This window comes from Triturus cristatus, chromosome 7, assembly GCF_964204655.1.
Source record: "Triturus cristatus chromosome 7, aTriCri1.1, whole genome shotgun sequence".
NCBI classification, from domain to species: domain Eukaryota; kingdom Metazoa; phylum Chordata; class Amphibia; order Caudata; family Salamandridae; genus Triturus; species Triturus cristatus.
In genome coordinates this window covers 1,085,014,095-1,085,037,584 of record NC_140590.1, presented here as the reverse complement: position 1 = coordinate 1,085,037,584, position 23,490 = coordinate 1,085,014,095, and the positions used below count along the sequence as shown (strand labels likewise).

At 49.9% G+C, this 23,490-nt stretch overlaps 1 protein-coding gene across 7 annotated transcripts in view; it reads left to right on the top strand.

Annotated features, from left to right (window-relative positions):
* The window catches only part of LOC146811135 (uncharacterized), a 469,768-nt gene that overhangs the window by 42,012 nt on the left and 404,266 nt on the right, over nt 1-23,490 (top strand). For all 7 annotated transcript variants that reach the window (XM_085618200.1, XM_085618199.1, XM_085618198.1 and 4 more), the window contains exon 3: nt 14,904-14,966. In XM_085618200.1, the coding sequence (XP_085474326.1) occupies nt 14,904-14,966 (63 nt within the window). The remainder of the gene's footprint in view (nt 1-14,903; nt 14,967-23,490) is intronic.

Sequence of the window (23,490 nt, the reverse complement as noted above, 5' to 3'; positions counted from 1 at the left end):
AAAAGTATGGGTACTTGGTGTGTCTGATTTGGTACGACCGTTGCATGCCCTTAAACCAAGGTTGAGGGTGAGGGCAGTTATCTGTAGGGCTAAAGGAGTCCAGGCCCGTGGGGGTGGTGCCACCGTCTCAGGTATAAGCCAATATGAATCTTCCTCCAGGGAAGGACCATCACGTAGCCCAGGCAGTGGTTCGTATTGAGCATTGAAATCGCCTCCTACCAGGCAAGCAAGTTCGCTTGGGATTCCTTCTAAGAGCTTGGCTAGCTCATCCACTGTGCCAGATTCTTTGTGCATTGGAACCGGCCTCGAGTAGATATTGATTACTAGCAACTTCGATGAGTCCGGCCACTCGAGTGAGACAGCCAATAGATCATCAGAAGCGGTCTCTAAATAAGTAGCTTGGCAACCTAAGTCCGTGGCTACCCATGTAGTTAGTCCCCCAGATGGCCTACCCCTTCCCCCCCATTTAGCTGCTTTAAAAAAGGAGGCAAAACCCGGGAATGCTGTTTCTTCGCGCGCCCAAGTTTCTTGTAGAAGAATTATATTTTTTGATCTGATGTATGTACCCCATTCTGTGCAATCTATTTTGCTAGCAAGGCCTGCCACATTCCAAGAAATCACTGTTATTTCTAGTGGTTGGGTGGAGGCCGTGCCCATAAAAACCGAGTTGGTAGTAGTACACTCGTGGGGCGGCCGTGGATTTGTGGGGACGAGGAACGTACCCTTGGGTCTGTTATCAGGGGAAGGAGAGGAAGGCGTAACGCTTGGGACCTGTCTGGGATCAACTATGCCAGGTGCTAAAAAATAAGTATCAGCAGCTGTGGCGAATTTGGGCTCGTTTGTGGGAGATATTTGAGTTGCGCTCCCCTCATCAACCGCATGTCAGTCTACCATTTCAAGACTGCTGTATCGGTTATGGGTAGATAAATAGGCGGGGTAGTGTATTCTATGTGGCCCTGGAATTCCCCTCCTGTGTCCACCACCTCCCCCCCTCCTTCTTGTGACAGTTTCCCAGCCGGCCTCATCCCCATATGTAGGGAACTGCTCTGTTGGTCTTTCCCTGTGTGACGGATAGTTGTTGTTCTCCCTGTGACAGTTTTCCCAACCCTCCAGCAACTCCTGATGGTACCTCCACCTGTGGTCCTCAAGGTTATACAGATTTGAGGGGTAAAAAAATGAGAGGGGTAATGGTTGGATGATGCTCGCAAAATCCTCATCAGCAGCACAGGTACAGATATATGCGGCTGTATTCGGATCTCTGAAGGTGACCAGAATACAGTCACCTCTAATGGATTTCTTAGTGTAGCCCACCCACGTTGCCCTCCTAGCCATGGATATATCGCTAGTAGTTCCTCTCGGTAGCGGTCTGTTTACGGAGAGCCAGTTGATTACTTTGTTTTTGAGTGAAGTGGTGGATTCAAATGTGGTGGAATTTAGTTCAGGAACCCCCGCCAGAACTAGAGTGTAGGGTGCTGCTTCTGGGGGGAGGTTTATGGATTTAGGTTTGGGAGTAGTATTAGGTTTCTCTCCAGTAGTAGGAGGATCTCTCTTAGCTTTAGCCGGAGGCTGAATATTATCTTTCAGTGGAAGGGTTGATTTTGGGGTAGCAGTTGCCGTTTGTTGGGTAGGGATAGGGGCCTTGTTTGCAACTAGTGATGCCGGAGCGTTGATTGGTGCAGGTTGTGAGGGTTTGGGATTAGTTTGTGGGGGTTTATTAATTATTGTTGTGGGAGGACCATTGCCTTTGGTGGATTTTGGTCCTGGTCCCTCTCTTGTTGTTTTGGTCCCACTGTTAACAATTTTCCTTGAGTCGGCAAGTTGCACGGTTGCCTTTTCGATGCTAACTAGTCTAGCTTCGATCTTGATAAGTCTTGCCTCAAGGGGGCTCAGCAGAGACCTAACTAGTGTGCCTATATCCTCTAAAGTGATGTCGTCTGAGGTAGTGTCTAATGGTGCGTTGCTGCTGAGTTGTGGTAGTGAGGTTGAATTGATCATTCTAGGGGGAGATGACGGTCCTGATATATTCACAATAGGGTCAGAGGAAGCACCTTTCTCCCTTTTGCCTCTGACTTGCTTGGATTTCGGGGTTTTGGTCCTATGATCTTCTTTATTTTGAAGCCCCTGCTTCTTTTTAGGAATAGCCCCTTCCCTAGTACCCCTATTGCTATCTAAGTTGGTTCCTACAACTTTGGCTGTCTCAATGTTCTCTGTTGGTATAAGCTGGAGAATTTGGGTGTTAGGTAGGGCCATAAGGCTCATGTCCTCAAAGTCACTCGGGACCTCAATAGTGAGCTCGGGGTTGGTGGGAATAGTGACTGGGAGTGGACATGTTGCCTGGTCTGTGCTATGGCTGTTTGGAAGACCAGATCTGTTTTCTGGGGTTCTAGCTTGGGCCATAGGGCCCATTGAAGACCTCCTTACCCAGTCTATTTCTTGTGAGATTCTGCGCTCCAGAACCTCGATTTCCTCAATCAAAAGGGAGCCAGCTTTAGCAAAGTAAGTGTCAATAGGGCCTTTAACAGCCCCGGATGCAGCTAGTGAAGAAGTTTTGCTCCTGGTTTCCCGTGTACACATTTTACTAATGGTTCAAAGACCTTTGGATACAGGCAAAGAGGGGGGGCCCGGACCGGACTCACACGTACTCGAACGGCCTCAAACGGCCCGCTCTTTGCCCGGTCTTCGCCCCGTGCTCCGTCCCGCGCGCGTCCCGCGTCGCGGTGGTGCTGAGGCCAATGAAGTACAAGAAGGTTGGGGGCGTGGCCGCCGGGGGAAGAGGCAGCAGCTGTGAAGAGCTGGGGCTGCTGGTCCTCGCAGTCCCCCGGTAGGCTCCACGCACTGTGCACTTTTAAGTTAACTCGACCTGGGAGCGCGTTATCCCTCCACCGGCTGTGGAGCCGCTCACACCAGGGAGCAGAGGGTCACAGGGCAGATGAGCGGCACCCGCGAAGCGGGTGTCGCGAAAGGTAGCAGAGTTAGCAGGGCTGGAGGCAACGAAAGTCTGTCTCTCTCCTCACACGCGAAGGGAAAATCCAAAGGCACCCACTCAGCAGACACACCCAGGCGTTGATAAGGCTGAAGGCTGGGGGCGTGGCCGCCGGGGGAAGAGGCAGCAGCTGTGAAGAGCTGGGGCTGCTGGTCCTCGCAGTCCCCCGGTAGGCTCCACGCACTGTGCACTTTTAAGTTAACTCGACCTGGGAGCGCGTTATCCCTCCACCGGCTGTGGAGCCGCTCACACCAGGGAGCAGAGGGTCACAGGGCAGATGAGCGGCACCCGCGAAGCGGGTGTCGCGAAAGGTAGCAGAGTTAGCAGGGCTGGAGGCAACGAAAGTCTGTCTCTCTCCTCACACGCGAAGGGAAAATCCAAAGGCACCCACTCAGCAGACACACCCAGGCGTTGATAAGGCTGAAGGCTGGGGGCGTGGCCGCCGGGGGAAGAGGCAGCAGCTGTGAAGAGCTGGGGCTGCTGGTCCTGGCAGTCCCCCGGTGGGCTCCACGCACTGTGCACTTTTAAGTTAACTCGACCTGGGAGCGCGTTATCCCTCCACCGGCTGTGGAGCCGCTCACACCAGGGAGCAGAGGGTCACAGGGCAGATGAGCGGCACCCGCGAAGCGGGTGTCGCGAAAGGTAGCAGAGTTAGCAGAGTTAGCAGGGCTGGAGGCAACGAAAGTCTGTCTCTCTCCTCACACGCGAAGGGAAAATCCAAAGGCACCCCAATTTACAATACGGCGCACCATGGATGAAAAATTGACATATGCGTCAGAAATTCTGACGCATCTGTTGGGGCAAAAGTCACGCATTGCTGGAGTGGTGTCGCAAGCACGACGCAACTCCAGCAATGCATTTGTGGCCTATTCCTACTACACTGCGTCACTCCTTACACCTGCTTCAAGCAGGCGCAAGGTTTTGACGCAGTGGCGTCCTGAAAGTGACGCAGTGAAATCTTGTAGATTTCACTGCATCACTTTTACGATGTTTTCCTGCATAGGAACGCCCCCCTGTATACATTATACCTGACGCAGGTATAACGTGACGCAGGCCTTTACAACGTGACGCATCTCCCTAGATGCGTCACGTTGTAAATAGGGTGCATTGTTTACGCCGCAGTTGAGTCAAAAAAAGTGACGCAATGGCGGCGCAAAGAGGTGCAAGGGGCTTGTAAATCTGCCCCTTCATGTGCTTATGTTATTGACTTTGGAAGTAAGAATCTCCAAATTGGCCCTGTCATGACTCATATTTGTGGCCTGCTGGTCATACAGATGACAGGAACGATTAAATCAACGAGTCTCCTTGCCAGTTACTGCGCGTAAAAATGTTTTACGATCTACTCCTCAAATATATTTCTTTTACAATGCTTTTGATACCTTTTGAAAGCGATTTTCAAATTTAATATACGTTATACTTAACTACTTGTTTCTTTCACTGTTCCACGTTTTTTAAATGTTGGCTTACAATATATTGTCTCAATACCACTTTTGTTATCAGCAGTCTGTCTATCTTTTGATTTTAAAATAAATATTCACCAGTTCCCAAAAGCCAAACGACCAGTTGGCATGGAGAGGAGAGAAGGGTGCTGCCAAGATGTGCAGGACTGTTCCTATTACACATTCGTTGACAGTGGGCGACTGCCTGGCTCCTATCTGGGTGTTTCTAGGGGCAATCACATTGAAGTGTGGGTGTGCACTGTCCAGTAAGCTGGGGTTTGTTGGGAAAGGTTGTCTTTGCATTTACGAAGACTCACATATGCAGCACAGTATTAAGAGTCATGAAAGGATGCCGACCTCACACCAAATAAATACTACTCTTAACTCAAGCCCTCATTGCGAACAAAGAGTGCATTGCTTCAAAATTACGGTTTGATATGAAAATGGCATCTAGAAATTAGCATTAGATTAGAGCAATATAAACACCCAACAGCCCACAAGCAATAAGTAGCTCTGCGTTTCAGTCCATAGAGGAGGAAAGGGTCGAGCACCAGTGCTGACCTCTGATGCAGTGGTGACTGGTAAGGGACGGAGGCGGAAGGGCAGGGGAAGGTGGGGGGGTAGGAATTAAATAAAAAAGAAAGCTCACCTGCTGGTCATCGTCGCCAGCTGCTGCCTCTCCTCAGCAGAAACCAGGAACAGGAAGCACCCAGGCTTCCAGACTCCCCTAGCCAATCACTATGCTGCTGATAGCAGCGTTGTGCTTGGTCTGAGCTCCATGGTTCAGCGCTCAGAGAGGGAGTGGAACCAGGAACAGGAAGCACCCAGGCTTCCCGACTCCCCTAGCCAATCACAATGATGCTGATAGCAGCGTTGTGCTTGGTCTGAGCTCCGTGGTTCAGCGCTCAGAGAGGGAGTGGAACCAGGAACCAGAAACAGGAAGCACCCAGGCTTCCAGACTCCCCTAGCCAATCACAATGCTGCTGATAGCAGCGTTGTGCTTGTTCTGAGCTCCGTGGTTCAGCGCTCAGAGAGGGTGTGGAACCAGGAACAAGAAACAGGAAGCACCCAGGCTTCCAGACTCCCCTAGCCAATCACAATGCTGCTGATAGCAGCGTTGTGCTTGGTCTGAGCTCCATGGTTCAGCGCTCAGAGAGGGAGTGGAACCAGGAACCAGGAACAGGAAGCACCCAGGCTTCCCGACTCCCCTAGCCAATCACAATGATGCTGATAGCAGCGTTGTGCTTGGTCTGAGCTCCGTGGTTCAGCGCTCAGAGAGGGAGTGGAACCAGGAACAGGAAGCACCCAGGCTTCCAGACTCCCCTAGCCAATCACAATGCTGCTGATAGCAGCGTTGTGCTTGGTCTAAGCTCCGTGGTTCAGCACTCAGAGAGGGAGTGGAACCAGGAACCAGGAACAGGAAGTACCCAGGCTTCCAGACTCCCCTAGCCAATCACGATGCTGCTGAATGCATCATTGTGCTTGGTCTGAGCTCCGTGGTTCAGCGCTCAGAGAGGGAGTGGAACCAGGAACCAGAAACAGGAAGCACCCAGGCTTCCAGACTCCCCTAGCCAATCACAATGCTGCTGATAGCAGCGTTGTGCTTGGTCTGAGCTCCGTGGTTCAGCGCTCAGAGAGGTAGTGGAACCAGGAACCAGAAACAGGAAGTACCCAGGCTTCCAGACTCCCCTAGCCAATCACGATGCTGCTGAAAGCAGCGTTGTGCTTGGTCTGAGCTCCATGGTTCAGCGCTCAGAGAGGGAGTGGAACCAGGAACCAGAAACAGGAAGCACCCAGGCTTCCAGACTCCCCTAGCCAATCACAATGCTGCTGATAGCAGCGTTGTGCTTGGTCTGAGCTCCGTGGTTCAGCGCTCAGAGAGGTAGTGGAACCAGGAACCAGAAACAGGAAGCACCCAGGCTTCCAGACGCCCCTAGCCAATCACAATGCTGCTGATAGCAGCGTTGTGCTTGGTCTGAGCTCCGTGGTTCAGCGCTCAGAGAGGGAGTGGAACCAGGAACCAGAAACAGGAAGCACCCAGGCTTCCAGACTCCCCTAGCCAATCACAATGCTTCTGATAGCAGCGTTGTGCTTGGTCTGAGCTCCGTGGTTCAGCGCTCAGAGAGGGTGTGGAACCAGGAACCAGAAACAGGAAGCACCCAGGCTTCCAGACTCCCCTAGCCAATCACAATGCTGCTGATAGCAGCGTTGTGCTTGGTCTGAGCTCCATGGTTCAGCGCTCAGAGAGGGAGTGGAACCAGGAACCAGGAACAGGAAGCACCCAGGCTTCCCGACTCCCCTAGCCAATCACAATGATGCTGATAGCAGTGTTGTGCTTGGTCTGAGCTCCGTGGTTCAGCGCTCAGAGAGGGAGTGGAACCAGGAACAGGAAGCACCCAGGCTTCCAGACTCCCCTAGCCAATCACAATGCTGCTGATAGCAGCGTTGTGCTTGGTCTAAGCTCCGTGGTTCAGCACTCAGAGAGGGAGTGGAACCAGGAACCAGGAACAGGAAGTACCCAGGCTTCCAGACTCCCCTAGCCAATCACGATGCTGCTGAAAGCAGCATTGTGCTTGGTCTGAGCTCCGTGGTTCAGCGCTCAGAGAGGGAGTGGAACCAGGAACCAGAAACAGGAAGCACCCAGGCTTCCAGACTCCTCTAGCCAATCACAATGCTGCTGATAGCAGCGTTGTGCTTGGTCTGAGCTCCGTGGTTCAGCGCTCAGAGAGGTAGTGGAACCAGGAACCAGAAACAGGAAGCACCCAGGCTTCCAGACTCCCCTATCCAATCACAATGCTGCTGATAGCAGCGTTGTGCTTGGTCTGAGCTCCGTGGTTCAGCGCTCAGAGAGGGAGTGGAACCAGGAACCAGAAACAGGAAGCACCCAGGCTTCCAGACTCCCCTAGCCAATCACAATGCTGCTGATAGCAGCGTTGTGCTTGGTCTGAGCTCCGTGGTTCAGCGCTCAGAGAGGATGTGGAACCAGGAACCAGAAACAGGAAGCACCCAGGCTTCCCGACTCCCCTAGCCAATCACAATGCTGCTGATAGCAGCGTTGTGCTTGGTCTGAGCTCCGTGGTTCAGCGCTCAGAGAGGGAGTGGAACCAGGAACCAGGAACAGAAAGCACCCAGGCTTCCAGACTCCCTTAGCCAATCACAATGCTGCTGATAGCAGCGTTCTCTTTGGTGTGAGCACCTTGGTTCGGCGCTCAGAGAGAGAGTGGAAGCCATGGCATGTTCTCCACCCAGGCTGTAGTAGCCTGGGTGGAGAACATGCAAAGTGTGCATGACTGTTTGGCCGGCCTGAGAAGGTGCAGCAACAGCCACTCCTCCTCCATGTGGCGCGGGAAGTCGAGTCCACCCTGCCCTAACTCAACGGCAACTGCAGTACAAAAATAAAATGATAATTTTGTTCCATTATCATCATTTTATGTTTTCCTTTGCACTGTTTTATAGCAGTGGGGTGACGCTCCGCCGCCGCTGCTCTTATGGGCCAGTGTCAGCTTTGTGCTCGGCAATATAAAGTTGCCTACAGCACATCCAGACTTTGCAAAAAGAGACCGCCTTCCCCACCTGCTGTTTATTTGCAGAAAGCTCAACTGAGGTGCGCTTCAGTCAAAAGTGACGGACACGGAAACCTTAATTCACAAAATGTGTGCATGTTGTACTCACCTTTGTCCCACAGTAGGAAATTGCAGTCATAGAAAACATGACAAAGGGCTTTCAGATGCTGCAAATAGGTATCTGTAACTAACTTCATGAATAGGAGTTGGAGCCACTTGCCCTGTAGTTTGTTCACGTCACATTATGAATATACTGCCCATACAGTACAGTTCTCACTGCCTCTCGACCTGTCAATCCACACAAAGCTAAAATGTGCTGAGAGTATATACAAAAAATGCATTCAGTGGCTACTTGGAAGTACTGCTCTGTGCTATGAATAACCTCCCATTCATGCCCCGCCTATCAAAATCGCCAGGATCTTTCATCCCCCTGGTCCTGAGTCTTAAACACAGAGGAAGGACACGCAACAAATTTGTTAGATGCCTAGTGGTTGGTGCCAGAATGTAAGCTTAGTGTCCATTTTGGAAAAGGAGTTGTTTCTTTTGAATTAATGTTTTATTTGGAATGCTTTCAGGGGCACGAACCACAGTGCTGTGAATGAGAACATATACTGCTGAATGTTAATTGAACTGTAATGTCACATTAAAGTATGGCAGTAGTCGTTTACTTTTTTGAGGTGATTTAAAATGTTCTGCAATTCTTTGCTACCTCTCTGTCCTCCAGTGTCTGTCCTGATAACAGGAGTTCAGCTGTGTTTAGAGCAGCCATTTAAACGTGGGTTTAAGGCTATTCATTCATATCAGGTTTCATGTGCCATTTATGTAGAGTTGAATTCACGATGTTAGGCAGTGGTTAATTTGTTTTAAAAAATAAGTGCCGGGGCTCTTGTCAGGAGGCATCATGCAACAGCCCACTTCTCCTGTTAGCGCCGCCTAAACAGAACTAAGGAGCATATTTACAAGCTGGCGATAAAAAATTATCGCCGCTTTTGTGGCCGTTTTCGGCTGAAAAGCAGCGATAATTTTATCGCCTAATTAGCAAGGCCACGCTAGCGCGTGAAACCTTGCTTTAGCGTCAGGATTCCTAATGCCCAGCTTTGCATCTCTAATGAGATGCAAAGTGGGCGTTCCTGACCTAACATGACAGGAGCAATGTCGCTGAGCGACATTTCTCCTATCATCAAGCCCCACGCTATGAAGCATAGCGGCAGGAAAAGTGCCCATAACCGCTGTTATCGCTACTTTCCTTACGCCTGCTTCAGGACTGACTTAGCCATGATATCCTATGGAAGGTGGATATCATGGCTAAGTTTGTGAGTCCCTAACGTGAGATTATCGCTGGGTTTCCAGTGATAATCTAACGTTAGGCAGTTAGCGCTAGGATTTTTATCGCTTTTGAGATAAGCATTGCTAATAGCACGCTATCTTAGCGATAAAAATCCACGCTAGCTGGCGATAATTATCCTAGCGCTAAGTGTGCTTAGCGATAATTATCGCCGGTTGTTGTTGATATGCCCCCAAATCTCCTGGTGCTTACCAAAAATAAATGTGTCCCTAACTGGTGCTCATGAAAAGCGCTCCAATACCTTTGGGTCGAGTTCACGCTATAAGCGCCGTTGTTGATGATTACGTGCCAGTGCTGAGCAACGGAAACCACGGGGTCAAGTTGAGCACTACTGGTAGGTGTACTCACAGAGCAACCAAGACATGCTCCTTAGAACATCAGTTTGCATTACAGGGTGATGCTGCAAATATAAAAAAAGTGAACACTGACAAAGCAAAAAAGAGAATGTAAATTAAAAAAAATATATACAGAGATTAGCCCATCATCCCTGTCACAGTGGACTACTTTTTAAATGGACAAGTACATATGTAGTTGAAAATGCAGTTGCTCACAGTGAGTAGAGCCAATGGCTGAAGTGGGCTGACCTATTACCCTATTTTGTATGCTGTGGTGGGTGGTAGCAAAATGTGAATGGCAGCTGAACAGACCGATAGAGAAGACCACTAACCGAAACCCACTCTATGTTTTTGTTTTACAGTTTTATATAGCACCAACTCAATTCAAAGGTATCAGCGCGCTTTACATGAGCATCAGTTACATTACACAGGGTCACATTATTTTGTTTTTAGGCGCTGGGAGATTAAGTGATTTGCCCAGAACCACAGGGTGTTGCGGCCATGCCAGTTCCACAATTAGCAGCTCTGGACGTAGCCCCACATCCTACGAATATATTTGTTTATTTTCTATTTATGAATGTTTATAAAATCATAGGGATATATCAGTAATAATTATTGCTAAGCGCACTTAGCACTAGTATAATTATCGCCGGCTAGCGTGGATTTTTATCGCTGAGATAGCGTGCTATTAGCAACGCTTATCTCAAAAGCAATAAAAATCCTAGTGCTAACTGCCTAACGTGAGAATATCGCTGGAAACCCAGCGATAATCTCTCGAAATGTGGCGTTAGCTTGTTGATAGGGTCTCACAAACTTACCCATGATATCCACCTTCCATAGGATATCATGGCTAAGTCAGTCCCGAAGCAGGTGTAAGGAAAGTAGCGATAACAGGGGTTATCGCTACTTTTCCTGCCGCTATGCTTCATAGCGTGGGGCTTGATGATAGGAGAAATGTCGCTTAGCAACATTTCTCCTGTCATGCCAGGTCAGGAACGCCCACTTTGCATCTCATTAGAGATGCAAAGCTGGGCGTTAAGAATAGGTGCGCTAATGTAAGGTTTCACGCGTTAGCGTGACCTTGCTAATTAGGCGATAAAATTATTAATTTTTCGGCCGAAAAGCGGCGATAATTTTCTTTCGCCGCCTTGTAAATATGCCCCATAGTCTGGCAAGACAGCTAAAGTTGTCTCTAGGCCAGACATAAAACGAAAGAAAGCACGTGATTTTATGCATGGAAAGATTCCTGGAGGCGACAGATACAGCCACATGAGTGAGAATTGAATCTCCCTGGAACTTGGTGTAACTTGGCCGCTGCTCTTATGGGCCAGTGTCAGCTTTGTGCTCGGCAATATAAAATTGCCTACAGCACATCCAGACTTTGCAAAAAGAGACCGCCTTCCCCACCTGCTGTTTATTTGCAGAAAGCTCAACTGAGGTGCGCTTCAGTCAAAAGTGACGGACACGGAAACCTTAATTCACAAAATGTGTGCATGTTGTACTCACCTTTGTCCCACAGTAGGAAATTGCAGTCATAGAAAACATGACAAAGGGCTTTCAGATGCTGCAAATAGGTATCTGTAACTAACTTCATGAATAGGAGTTGGAGCCACTTGCCCTGTAGTTTGTTCACGTCACATTATGAATATACTGCCCATACAGTACAGTTCTCACTGCCTCTCGACCTGTCAATCCACACAAAGCTAAAATGTGCTGAGAGTATATACAAAAAATGCATTCAGTGGCTACTTGGAAGTACTGCTCTGTGCTATGAATAACCTCCCATTCATGACCCGCCTATCAAAATCACCAGGATCTTTCATCCCCCTGGTCCTGAGTCTTAAACACAGAGGAAGGACACGCAACAAATTTGTTAGATGCCTAGTGGTTGGTGCCAGAATGTAAGCTTAGTGTCCATTTTGGAAAAGGAGTTGTTTCTTTTGAATTAATGTTTTATTTGGAATGCTTTCAGGGGCACGAACCACAGTGCTGTGAATGAGAACATATACTGCTGAATGTTAATTGAACTGTAATGTCACATTAAAGTATGGCAGTAGTCGTTTACTTTTTTGAGGTGATTTAAAATGTTCTGCAATTCTTTGCTACCTCTCTGTCCTCCAGTGTCTGTCCTGATAACAGGAGTTCAGCTGTGTTTAGAGCAGCCATTTAAACGTGGGTTTAAGGCTATTCATTCATATCAGGTTTCATGTGCCATTTATGTAGAGTTGAATTCACGATGTTAGGCAGTGGTTAATTTGTTTTAAAAAATAAGTGCCGGGGCTCTTGTCAGGAGGCATCATGCAACAGCCCACTTCTCCTGTTAGCGCCGCCTAAACAGAACTAAGGAGCATATTTACAAGCTGGCGATAAAAAATTATCGCCGCTTTTGTGGCCGTTTTCGGCTGAAAAGCAGCGATAATTTTATCGCCTAATTAGCAAGGCCACGCTAGCGCGTGAAACCTTGCTTTAGCGTCAGGATTCCTAATGCCCAGCTTTGCATCTCTAATGAGATGCAAAGTGGGCGTTCCTGACCTAACATGACAGGAGCAATGTCGCTGAGCGACATTTCTCCTATCATCAAGCCCCACGCTATGAAGCATAGCGGCAGGAAAAGTGCCCATAACCGCTGTTATCGCTACTTTCCTTACGCCTGCTTCAGGACTGACTTAGCCATGATATCCTATGGAAGGTGGATATCATGGCTAAGTTTGTGAGTCCCTAACGTGAGATTATCGCTGGGTTTCCAGTGATAATCTAACGTTAGGCAGTTAGCGCTAGGATTTTTATCGCTTTTGAGATAAGCATTGCTAATAGCACGCTATCTTAGCGATAAAAATCCACGCTAGCTGGCGATAATTATCCTAGCGCTAAGTGTGCTTAGCGATAATTATCGCCGGTTGTTGTTGATATGCCCCCAAATCTCCTGGTGCTTACCAAAAATAAATGTGTCCCTAACTGGTGCTCATGAAAAGCGCTCCAATACCTTTGGGTCGAGTTCACGCTATAAGCGCCGTTGTTGATGATTACGTGCCAGTGCTGAGCAACGGAAACCACGGGGTCAAGTTGAGCACTACTGGTAGGTGTACTCACAGAGCAACCAAGACATGCTCCTTAGAACATCAGTTTGCATTACAGGGTGATGCTGCAAATATAAAAAAAGTGAACACTGACAAAGCAAAAAAGAGAATGTAAATTAAAAAAAATATATACAGAGATTAGCCCATCATCCCTGTCACAGTGGACTACTTTTTAAATGGACAAGTACATATGTAGTTGAAAATGCAGTTGCTCACAGTGAGTAGAGGAAAAAGGCTGAAGTGGGCTGACCTATTACCCTATTTTGTATGCTGTGGTGGGTGGTAGCAAAATGTGAATGGCAGCTGAACAGACCGATAGAGAAGACCACTAACCGAAACCCACTCTATGTTTTTGTTTTACAGTTTTATATAGCACCAACTCAATTCAAAGGTATCAGCGCGCTTTACATGAGCATCAGTTACATTACACAGGGTCACATTATTTTGTTTTTAGGCGCTTGGATATTAAGTGATTTGCCCAGAACCACAGGGTGTTGCGGCCATGCCAGTTCCACAATTAGCAGCTCTGGACGTAGCCCCACATCCTACGAATATATTTGTTTATTTTCTATTTATGAATGTTTATAAAATCATAGGGATATATCAGTAATAATTATTGCTAAGCGCACTTAGCACTAGTATAATTATCGCCGGCTAGCGTGGATTTTTATCGCTGAGATAGCGTGCTATTAGCAACGCTTATCTCAAAAGCAATAAAAATCCTAGTGCTAACTGCCTAACGTGAGAATATCGCTGGAAACCCAGCGATAATCTCTCGAAATGTGGCGTTAGCTTGTTGATAGGGTCTCACAAACTTACCCATGATATCCACCTTCCATAGGATATCATGGCTAAGTCAGTCCCGAAGCAGGTGTAAGGAAATTAGCGATAACAGGGGTTATCGCTACTTTTCCTGCCGCTATGCTTCATAGCGTGGGGCTTGATGATAGGAGAAATGTCGCTTAGCAACATTTCTCCTGTCATGCCAGGTCAGGAACGCCCACTTTGCATCTCATTAGAGATGCAAAGCTGGGCGTTAAGAATAGGTGCGCTAATGTAAGGTTTCACGCGTTAGCGTGACCTTGCTAATTAGGCGATAAAATTATTAATTTTTCGGCCGAAAAGCGGCGATAATTTTCTTTCGCCGCCTTGTAAATATGCCCCATAGTCTGGCAAGACAGCTAAAGTTGTCTCTAGGCCAGACATAAAACGAAAGAAAGCACGTGATTTTATGCATGGAAAGATTCCTGGAGGCGACAGATACAGCCACATGAGTGAGAATTGAATCTCCCTGGAACTTGGTGTAAAAATAGAAAACTGCAAAACGCCAAATCAGCTAACATTGCTTCCTGCATACTCATGCATAAAACATTGCAAAAACCTCCCTTTGTGCCAAGCTTTGGGTGGTGTTCACCACCACCCCAAGTGCAAACAGAATCTTCCAGATCCTCATTATTGCTCATGAATAAGATTGAGGAGTCCAACTGGCAATGGAAAGCTCCCAAAGGCAAAAACTGTACACACTCCGTGCCAAAATATGTGTAGGTTGCTTTTTAATTGAGTTTTGTGAGAATCGAGACCAACCTTCTCAACCAAACAAGAGGGATTAAACAAAAAAACTCCGGTAGCATCTTGAAGGTCTGGGTGGGAGTTGGGTCAGACTTGAGTTGAGTCTTCCAAAGTGTATATTAATTATCTGGTGTCAGCAGATGTTGAACAAGTCTAAAAGGATTAGGACTGATAGGAGTAAACACTTTACTAGTGGCAAATGAATTGGAAAGGACTACACAAATATGTGCATAATTACCGTTTTGCCTCTGAAAGGTTTTTTGTGGGGTCTTTGGGACTTATTCCGAGCTCACAGGTAAATGAAAATCCTCCGATTTCTGGAAGAAACATTGAAGGTAGAGGATAAGTGATGGGCTGAAGTTCTCCCTTAATTCTATTTCAACGTTAGTGTAAATTCAGCTGTTGTATTCTACTATGTAGTCAAGATTTCCTAAAGAAATTATACGATTTTCAGTTGATGTTAAATTAGGTTGATCCATCTGGTGACCATTTTTATCTGAGCCGAACTATGTTTGGGGTCAAAGCAAAAGTCATCATCAGTTTTGTAGATACACTGCTTGTTTTTCACTTTGTACCTTCAATTCTATTTCAGACTGCAGCTCCCTGGGCCACTCTAAAAAGTCTCACGAATTTCCTATGCTGTTACACAGTCAAAGTAAGTCAGAATTATTTTCTTTTAACCTCTCTACACTTCTACGTAGAAACATTGGTTAGGCAATCTGTTCAACCCTAGTGTTTAGATAAAGCTTCAGGTGGGTCATGCCTTAAAGGCCATTTACTCTCAGGCCAACACATAAAATCCCTCATTCATTCTGCCTGTGGGAAGTCGTAACACGTCATCTAGAGGGCCAAAAAATGTTAGTCCTGCCCGAGAGGGTACGAGTACTATCTAGGAAGGGTTCCCTGCAGAGATGCCTGGTTTTTCAATGAAGTTCTCACATTGTGTGTTCTTGGTCGCCAGGACACAGTCTGATTTAAAATAGATATTACTAGTTATAGAGAAATTCTGGATACTTACTTGGTCAAATGCTAAAAAAAGTATTGGAACAATGCTGATGCAGAGCAGTTTTGTGGTTTCCAACTTAGTACCTGTTGAGAAGACGTTTAGAGATGCAAATCAACCTAATTTGCATGACATGTCCCATCTAAGGAAAAATTAGGTTTGTGCCAGATCCAAATAATCAAATCAAAGCTCAAAAGGGAATCGGGAGACGTCTAACTTAAAGAAATCGATCCTACCAAAGCCCAAGTGATTTCGAATTAATAGTGAAGCAGGTGTAATCCACAAGCAGGGTCAAATAAAGAGAAATATTGAGGGACGGGAACTACTTACCGCCAACCAGATGGAGGAGGCATCGCCATCATCCACAGGAACACCATCCGTATCACGACTAGCACCGACAACACCCTAACCACCGCCAAACACCTGCATTTCCAGATCCACACCGACCCGAAGACCACCCTCAGAGGCACCCTGATCTACCGACCCCCGGGACCACGCACTCAATTCAGCGAGGACATCGCCGACTTCGTCAGCCCGCATGCCCTCCCCTCCGCTGACTACATCCTCCTGGGGGACCTCAACTTCCACCTGGAGAACAACAACGACCGCAACACCAGCACCCTGCTCGACAACCTCGCCAACCTTGGACTCAAGCAACTGGTGAGCACCCCCACCCACCTCGCCGGACACACACTCGACGCCGTCTTCTCATCCAGCAAAGACATCGCCTTCAGCCACGCCACAGAACTCCACTGGACGGACCACAGCTGCGTCCACTTCACCTTCGAAAGAACGACGATCCACCACCACCAGCAACAGGTTGCCCGTAGAAGCTGGAACAAGATCACCGTCGACCAGCTCGCCGCCTCCCTGAGCCAGCACCCTCCTGCCAGCTCAGCGAACCCCAGCCAGGCCGCCGAAAACCTCACGAAGTGGATCAGCAACTGCGCGGATGAACTCGCCCCTCTGAGGACCCCGCCCAGCAGACCCGGCAGCAAGAAAGCCCCATGGTTCACCGACGAACTCAAGAGCTCCAAGAAGAACTGCCGAACCCTCGAGAAAGTCTGGAGAAAGGAACCTACACCGGACAACATGACCACCCTCAAGCTCGCCACCCGGAAGCACCACCAACTGATCCGCGCCACCAAGAAAACTGCATTCAAGGACCGGCTGGACAACAACGCACACAACTGCAAGGAACTCTTCAACATCGTGAAAGAGCTCTCCAACCCCAACGGCGGAAACAACGACATCACCCCTTCGCAAGACCTCTGCAACTCCCTCGCCTCCTACTTCCACAACAAGATCGCGGACATACACAACAGCTTCAGCACTCAACCGACGCACGCCACGACCACAGCAACGCCGCCCACCACCACCCTCCGAACCTGGACTCCAATCAGCACCGAAGACACTGTCCGCATGATGAACTCCGTCCACTCCGGATTTCCGACCGACCCCTGCCCTCACCACGTTTTCAACAAGGCCGACGCTGTCATCGCACCCCACCTGCGGGACATTATCAACACCTCCTTCAACACCGCCACCTTCCCCGAGAGCTGGAAGCACGCCGAACTCAGCGCTCTACTCAAGAAACCTACAGCAGACCCCACTGAACTCAAGAATTACCGCCCCATCTCGCTACTCCCGTTTCCAGCCAAAGTCATCGAGAAGACCGTCAACAAACAGCTGGCCGCCTTCCTCGAGACGAACGGATCCCTCGACCCCTCACAATCCGGCTTCCGAGCCAACCACAGCACCGAGACCGCCCTCATCGCTGCCACCGATGACATCCGAGCCCTGATGGACAACGGAGAAACAGCGGCCCTCATCCTCTTAGACCTCTCCGCGGCCTTCGACACTGTCTGCCACCGCACCCTAGTGCAGCGCCTCAGCAATGTCGGAATCCAGGAGAAGGCACTGGAATGGATCGTCTCCTTCCTCGATGGAAGAACACAGAGAGTCCGCCTACCCCCGTACAAGTCAGAGGCCACCGAAGTCATCTGCGGCGTCCCTCAAGGATCCTCGCTGAGCCCTACCCTCTTCAACGTCTACATGAGCCCCCTCGCGGCCATCGCACGCCAACACAACCTCAACATAATCTCCTACGCCGACGACACCCAGCTGATCCTCTCCCTGACCAACGACCCCGCCACCGCCAGAGCCAACCTGCACGAAGGGATGAAGGATGTAGCCGAGTGGATGACGACCAGCCGCCTGAAACTGAACTCAGACAAGACGGAGGTCCTCATCCTGGGCTCCTCGCCCACTGCCTGGGACGACTCCTGGTGGCCCCCCGCCCTGTGCACCGCACCCAAACCGACGAACCACGCACGCAACCTGGGCTTCATCCTGGACTCTTCCCTCTCCATGACCAGACAAGTCAACGCCGTCTCCTCGTCGTGCTTCAACATCCTGCGCATGCTCCGGAAGATCTTCTGGTGGATCCCCATGGAGACCAGGAAGACCGTCACCCAGGCCCTCGTCACCAGCCGACTGGACTACGGCAACGCCCTCTACGCCGGAACCACCGCCAAGCTCCAGAAGAGACTCCAGCGGATCCAGAACACCTCAGCCAGACTCATCCTCGACATCCCACGAAACAGCCACATCTCTGGACACCTGAGAGACCTGCATTGGCTCCCCGTCAACAAAAGAATCACCTTCCGTCTCCTCACCCACGCACACAAAGCCCTACACGATCAAGGCCCGAGCTACCTCAACAACCGAATCAACTTCTACGCTCCCAAACGCCACCACCGATCAGCCAGCCACGCACTCGCCGCCGTCCCACGCATCCGTAGAGCGACAACAGGAGGAAGGTCCTTCTCCTACCTGGCCGCCAAGACCTGGAACTCCCTCCCGGCCGACCTGCGCCTGACCCAAGACCACCTCTCCTTCAGGAAGAAGCTCAAGACCTGGCTGTTCGAGCAGTAACGGCACCCCCCCCCCCTTAGCGCCTTGAGACCCTACGGGTGAGTAGTGCGCTCTATAAATGTCTTTGATTGATTGATTGATTGATTGATTGACTTACTACCACACTAAGGGGCATATTCTCAAGGACCTATCGCCGAGTCAGTGGCACTTATTGCCGCCAAAGTGGTGATAAATGTATCGCACCATTCACAAGCTGGTGCTAACAGCCAATATCAACAGTTTACCTGCGATAGCAGACGCAAAAATCATCGCCACGGATGACACCGGCTGTAGGAAGATGGAATCTGGCTATATGGTTTCCCCCACTTTTTGCCAGGTGTTTTGCTGGTTTATGACTTAGTTGAACTGGGATCCTGCTATACAGGGCCCCAGTCTATCTGCTTCCTCTGTAAAATGGTTTCCATGTACATTAGGTACATTTCTAAGGGGAGGACTGGACAATAGGTTTCCTGTCCAGACAGGCAGATGTGTATTGGGGCTGGGCGGGAGCACTCTCTGGTGCTTTGAATTCCTGCACTGGGGGCGCACTTGGTGTCCTTGTGCATAGTCCAGTTCAAACTGGTTGCAGGGGCTACCTGCCCCTGCTCTGGCATGAAACTGGACAAAGGAAATGGGTGTAACCACCCCTCTTTCCAAATCCTCCCATTGATGGGTCCCTAGAGTATGTCCAACCCCCAAACTTAGTATAAGTATGGGAACCCAGTCCTAGCGACTTTAGATTGCCCTGGACAAACCTCTGCAACATATATCCTGGACCTTCGACGTTCTATCCTGACTAGAAGACTGAAGAAATCTCCCTCAGGGTCAAGGAGTGACTTCCCTGCTTGGCAGGCACCAAAGAAGCAACTGACCGTTCTGCATCGCTGAAGCTCCTGCCGGACGCCGAAGTCTTTGCATCACCAGAGGTGGATATCCAGACTTCCCAAGGCTACCCTGAGTCCACAGCAAAGCTGAGGCATGTAGCTATCGTGGGTGACGTGGAATCGTGACCCCTGGACACTGTGAACTTTTTCAGCAACACTATCTTCTGGGACTTCCTCTAAGTTGTGCTTTGGGCTCCAAGTAGCCCCAGCCTTGAGCACCTCCTGCACCGAAGATTGCTGGCCTCCACTCCACGAGTGACCCGTGGGCCAGTTCCAAGTGCGACCGCTCAAGGCTCCTTCACGATCGCTAGCCCGTTGGCTAGTAGGTCCCCACAAAGGCAACTCGTCTTCTGCTTGGGCTTTCCTGGTTGCTCCAGATGCACCCTGACTTACCCTTGCTGTGCAGACCTTGCTGGTCTGTACAGCAGTCCTTTCTCTGATTTCCAGTGACTTGCCGTTGCCAAGGCTTGTTGGGTCCATTCTGGTCGCCAACGCCGCAGCACTCAACAGACTTTGTCGGACAGCTCGAATTCGGCTCATGGCCTTCGTTGACACCTCCTGGACCTCGTGGCTGAAGAGTCAAGACACCTGTCAACTCACCTGAAGCACCCGACATCTGTGGGCATTGGTCCATCCTGCCCTCGGTCACTGGCTAGTGACCCAGACTGTGTCCCCTCTGCTTTCAGGTTCCTTTCATCCTAGATCCAGGCTTGGATCTCTTCGGACATTTCTCCTCTTCACGGCAGCAGCAGTTCTTTGCCAGCTTCCATTGCAATCAACGACGTGACCTGACACCAAAAGAAACCTATGCACCCGGCTTCCCTGGGTGAGGTAACTAGAGTACTCCGGTGCTCCCGTGGGTGCTAGCCCTAGAACCTCTTAAGTCCAAAAGGGTTTGGTCCTGATTCGATTCAAAGTGTCCCTAATCTTTCAATTTCCAACCGCAACATTGCCCATAGAAGCTAACGGAAACCCGCGGTTGTGTTTACACACTGCACACGGCCCCAATGGGTCCCCTGTGTCACTACCTTGGGTGGTTCCTTGGGGTCCCAGCGATTCTACAGGCTCTATGCCTTGTGTCTAGTTCAGTCGTGGTTCTTATACCACTTTAGTGGTATACGGTTTGGTACGGCCCAAACGTGTATTTGTACTATTACTGTTAATTGCTAACTTGTAAATTAAGTACTTCGAACTCCAGTCTCAAAAAGAAACTAGAGTGGTGTGTTTTATCGTAAATACATATATTTTGAATATATACCTGGTGTGGTTGTCCTTTCATTTGATCATTCAAGAGAATATAGACTGGTAAAACAAGCTGATTTACATTCCTTCAAGACTTAGCCTGAAGGCTGCTCTCCATAGCTACCACTAGGATAGCTTTCAATAAAGGTTGTCTTTAACCAATTCACCATAAGGGGTTGTTTGGACTGATACAAGGTGCCCACTAGAACTAGTGGACAACATATATCAGGCCACCTTCTCACACCGGCAACTAACACTAATGAGATGCAAAGTAGGCCTTCCCGTGCAAAAAGCAGCGAAAACACCACTTCGCAACATTCTCAATGACCAGCCAGATCTGTCATAAGATCACAAAACAGGAGATAAGGCACGTTGGCAGCAGGGATTTAACATCTGCTCTGAACTGGTGTAAAGTCGGACGACAACCTGCACCATGAATGGGAGCCCTGCCCACAGCCACACCTGAAGAGCAACAGATGCCATGGAGCCACTGATCATGCAGCTCGGACTCCCAAGAGGGCCACAACACTCACCGCCACCACCCACAGGACAATCAACATCCCTCCGCAGACAAAGCCGTTGGCGGTGCTGCACTTGTTGGCCTCTGGTACCTTCCAAACAACAACTGCCAGAGTCGGAGGAGTCACACAGCCAGCCCTATCCAAGTTCCTCACACCTGTCTTGGATGCCATCATCAGCTCCGTACCCCAGCCCCTGCACTTCCCACACACTGCGCAGGAACAGCTGGAGACCAAGCAAGGCTTCTACACCATAGCTGGCTTCCCAAACGTGTTGGGGGCAATCGACTGCACACATGTACTCCTCGTGCCCCCTGCCGCCACTGCACACAATCACCGCAACAGGAAGCACACACATTCCAACAATGTGCAGGCAATAGTGGACCACCGGGAACTCTTCACCAATGTTGTCGCCAACTATCCAGGCAGTTGGCACGATTCCTTCATCTTCCGACAGTCCATCATAAACCAGCACTTTGAGGCTGGCACCTATGGATATGCACTGCTTGTCGGTAAGTAACAACTGAACACACAACACACCTCAACTCCCCCACCAACTTTACAACTCACAACTCTGGGAATGCACACGTAACAAAATCACGTACAACATGACAACCAACATGCCCACATACCAGACACGACAACACAACTTACTGTGGCAACCTGGGCTAGCCATGTAAACAAGCCAGCAACGGCATGGCACCTCAGCCCCACAATAGCAGAATGTGGGGCGAGGTGGGAACCAGGCATGTGCGAAGGGGGCAAGTGACCCACGAATGTGAATGTACACAATGCCAAGTGTGGCGTGGCTGTGCCCAACAGACCTGAGTATGCAGACCATGAACATTTCCATGTTGACATACACTGCTGGTGTTTGGAGTATACTGGACAGTGAACGCAACCATGTTACCTCAGCCAGTGGGGAAGATCGTGGAAGAGTAGCTTGTCACGTCCCCCCCTGTAAGAGTGAGCGGAGTGGGCTGGCCTGTCGTATGCCAGGCCAGCGTAAGAGTGTGAATAAAAAGCCCTTTTCTCTGGGCTTGGTCCTCTTCCACAATGGCCAATGTGTCTGACAGGGCGGCGCCTTTCACCCTGCCACGAGACCAACGCAGTAAACGGTGGTGCCTGCAATCCTGTGCACCTGCTGCACCCCAGGCCGCTGGTCCCCAGAACCGTTTTTCCCACACCTGCGCACCCAGGCCTCACTGCACACCTTCCGACACCGGCTTGTGTCAAGGAGGGTCCACCAAGTGCCAGCGCAAGCTCAGAGGCCTGTGACCTTGGCAGCCTCCTCAGACCATCCCTGGCCTCCGCGAGACAGGCCTGCAGTACTCCTTTCTCGTTGACGTATTCCACCGCTGCCTCCGGCCCACACTGCGGTCCAGTAGGTCACACATTTGGAACTGAGTCTTGATTTCATGATGGCCGAGTCCATATGTGAATGGGGCATTTTATTTCACTGTATTCCCTTTAATGTAGTGCCACCGACTCTGTGCATAGCATTCCAACGACACGTGTCTGTGGTCACTTGCTGACTACTGCCTTCGGCCTATACTGCGGTCCAGAACCGCTGTGTTATCTGTGTACTGCCTACACTGCGGTCAACCCGGCCTCATACAAATGGACACTCTCTGGTTGAACTTTGGTGGCGTCTGAGTCTATGGCCGGGGGGTTGTCTTCATCATCATGTAGCTGATACTGACTTGGTGTTAAAAATGAGTCTGTAGCATTAATCACCTCCATATTGACTGTTTCTGCCTGGTTCTGCAGTCTGCATCATGCCCTGGAAGAACACCTTCCACTGTCCCCCGAAACACTCTGCGACATTCACCTTGGACATCGATGCGGACCTGCTCTGCTCTGGTGCCCCTATCTCAGTGCACCGCAAGTCACCGTCCCGTGGCAGTTTTTCTGTGCCAGCCACACTGCATCCGGGGCCACTAACTCTGTGCAGCTCAAATCATGGACACTGTCTGACTGACTTTTGTATGGCCTCTAAGTCGATGGCCTGGGGGTCATCAACGCCATGTGCCTGTGTCCCTGCGCTGGTCGCTGCCTCCGGCCTCAACTGCGGTCCACCAGGTCTCACACATCAAATCCAGTCCTGACCTGCCCGGACGACGCATCACCGCAGGATGCACATGCCACCACTGCCAGGACCACCTCCCATCGACTACTGATGGAGTCAAAAGAGGCTAACAGAGTTGCACACTCCTGTCGTAGATGCCATCATCATCTTGATACCCTGCTCAGCTCTTCAGGTGCACTGGGTCAGTTCCCCACAACTCATGGACCGTTTCTGATTGAGTTTTGTGCTGTGGACAGCTCACGCAACAATGTCACCTCATGCAGTGGGAAAGACCTGGGACGATGATGAGGAAGATGAGGCAAGTGTGCAGACGGGAGAAGGCACAGACAATGGGAGGGCAGGAGGCAACAACCAGAAGGCAGGAATCCACACTGGAGGTGGTAGTCCAGCTACACACCAGGAGCTATGTAACCTCAGGCAATGTAGAGGACCTGGGATGATGATGGGTGAGATGTGGCAGGTGTAACACACCCTACTGCAGCTGCAACAGGGATATCCCGAAGGGGCACAATCCAAGACAATTTCTC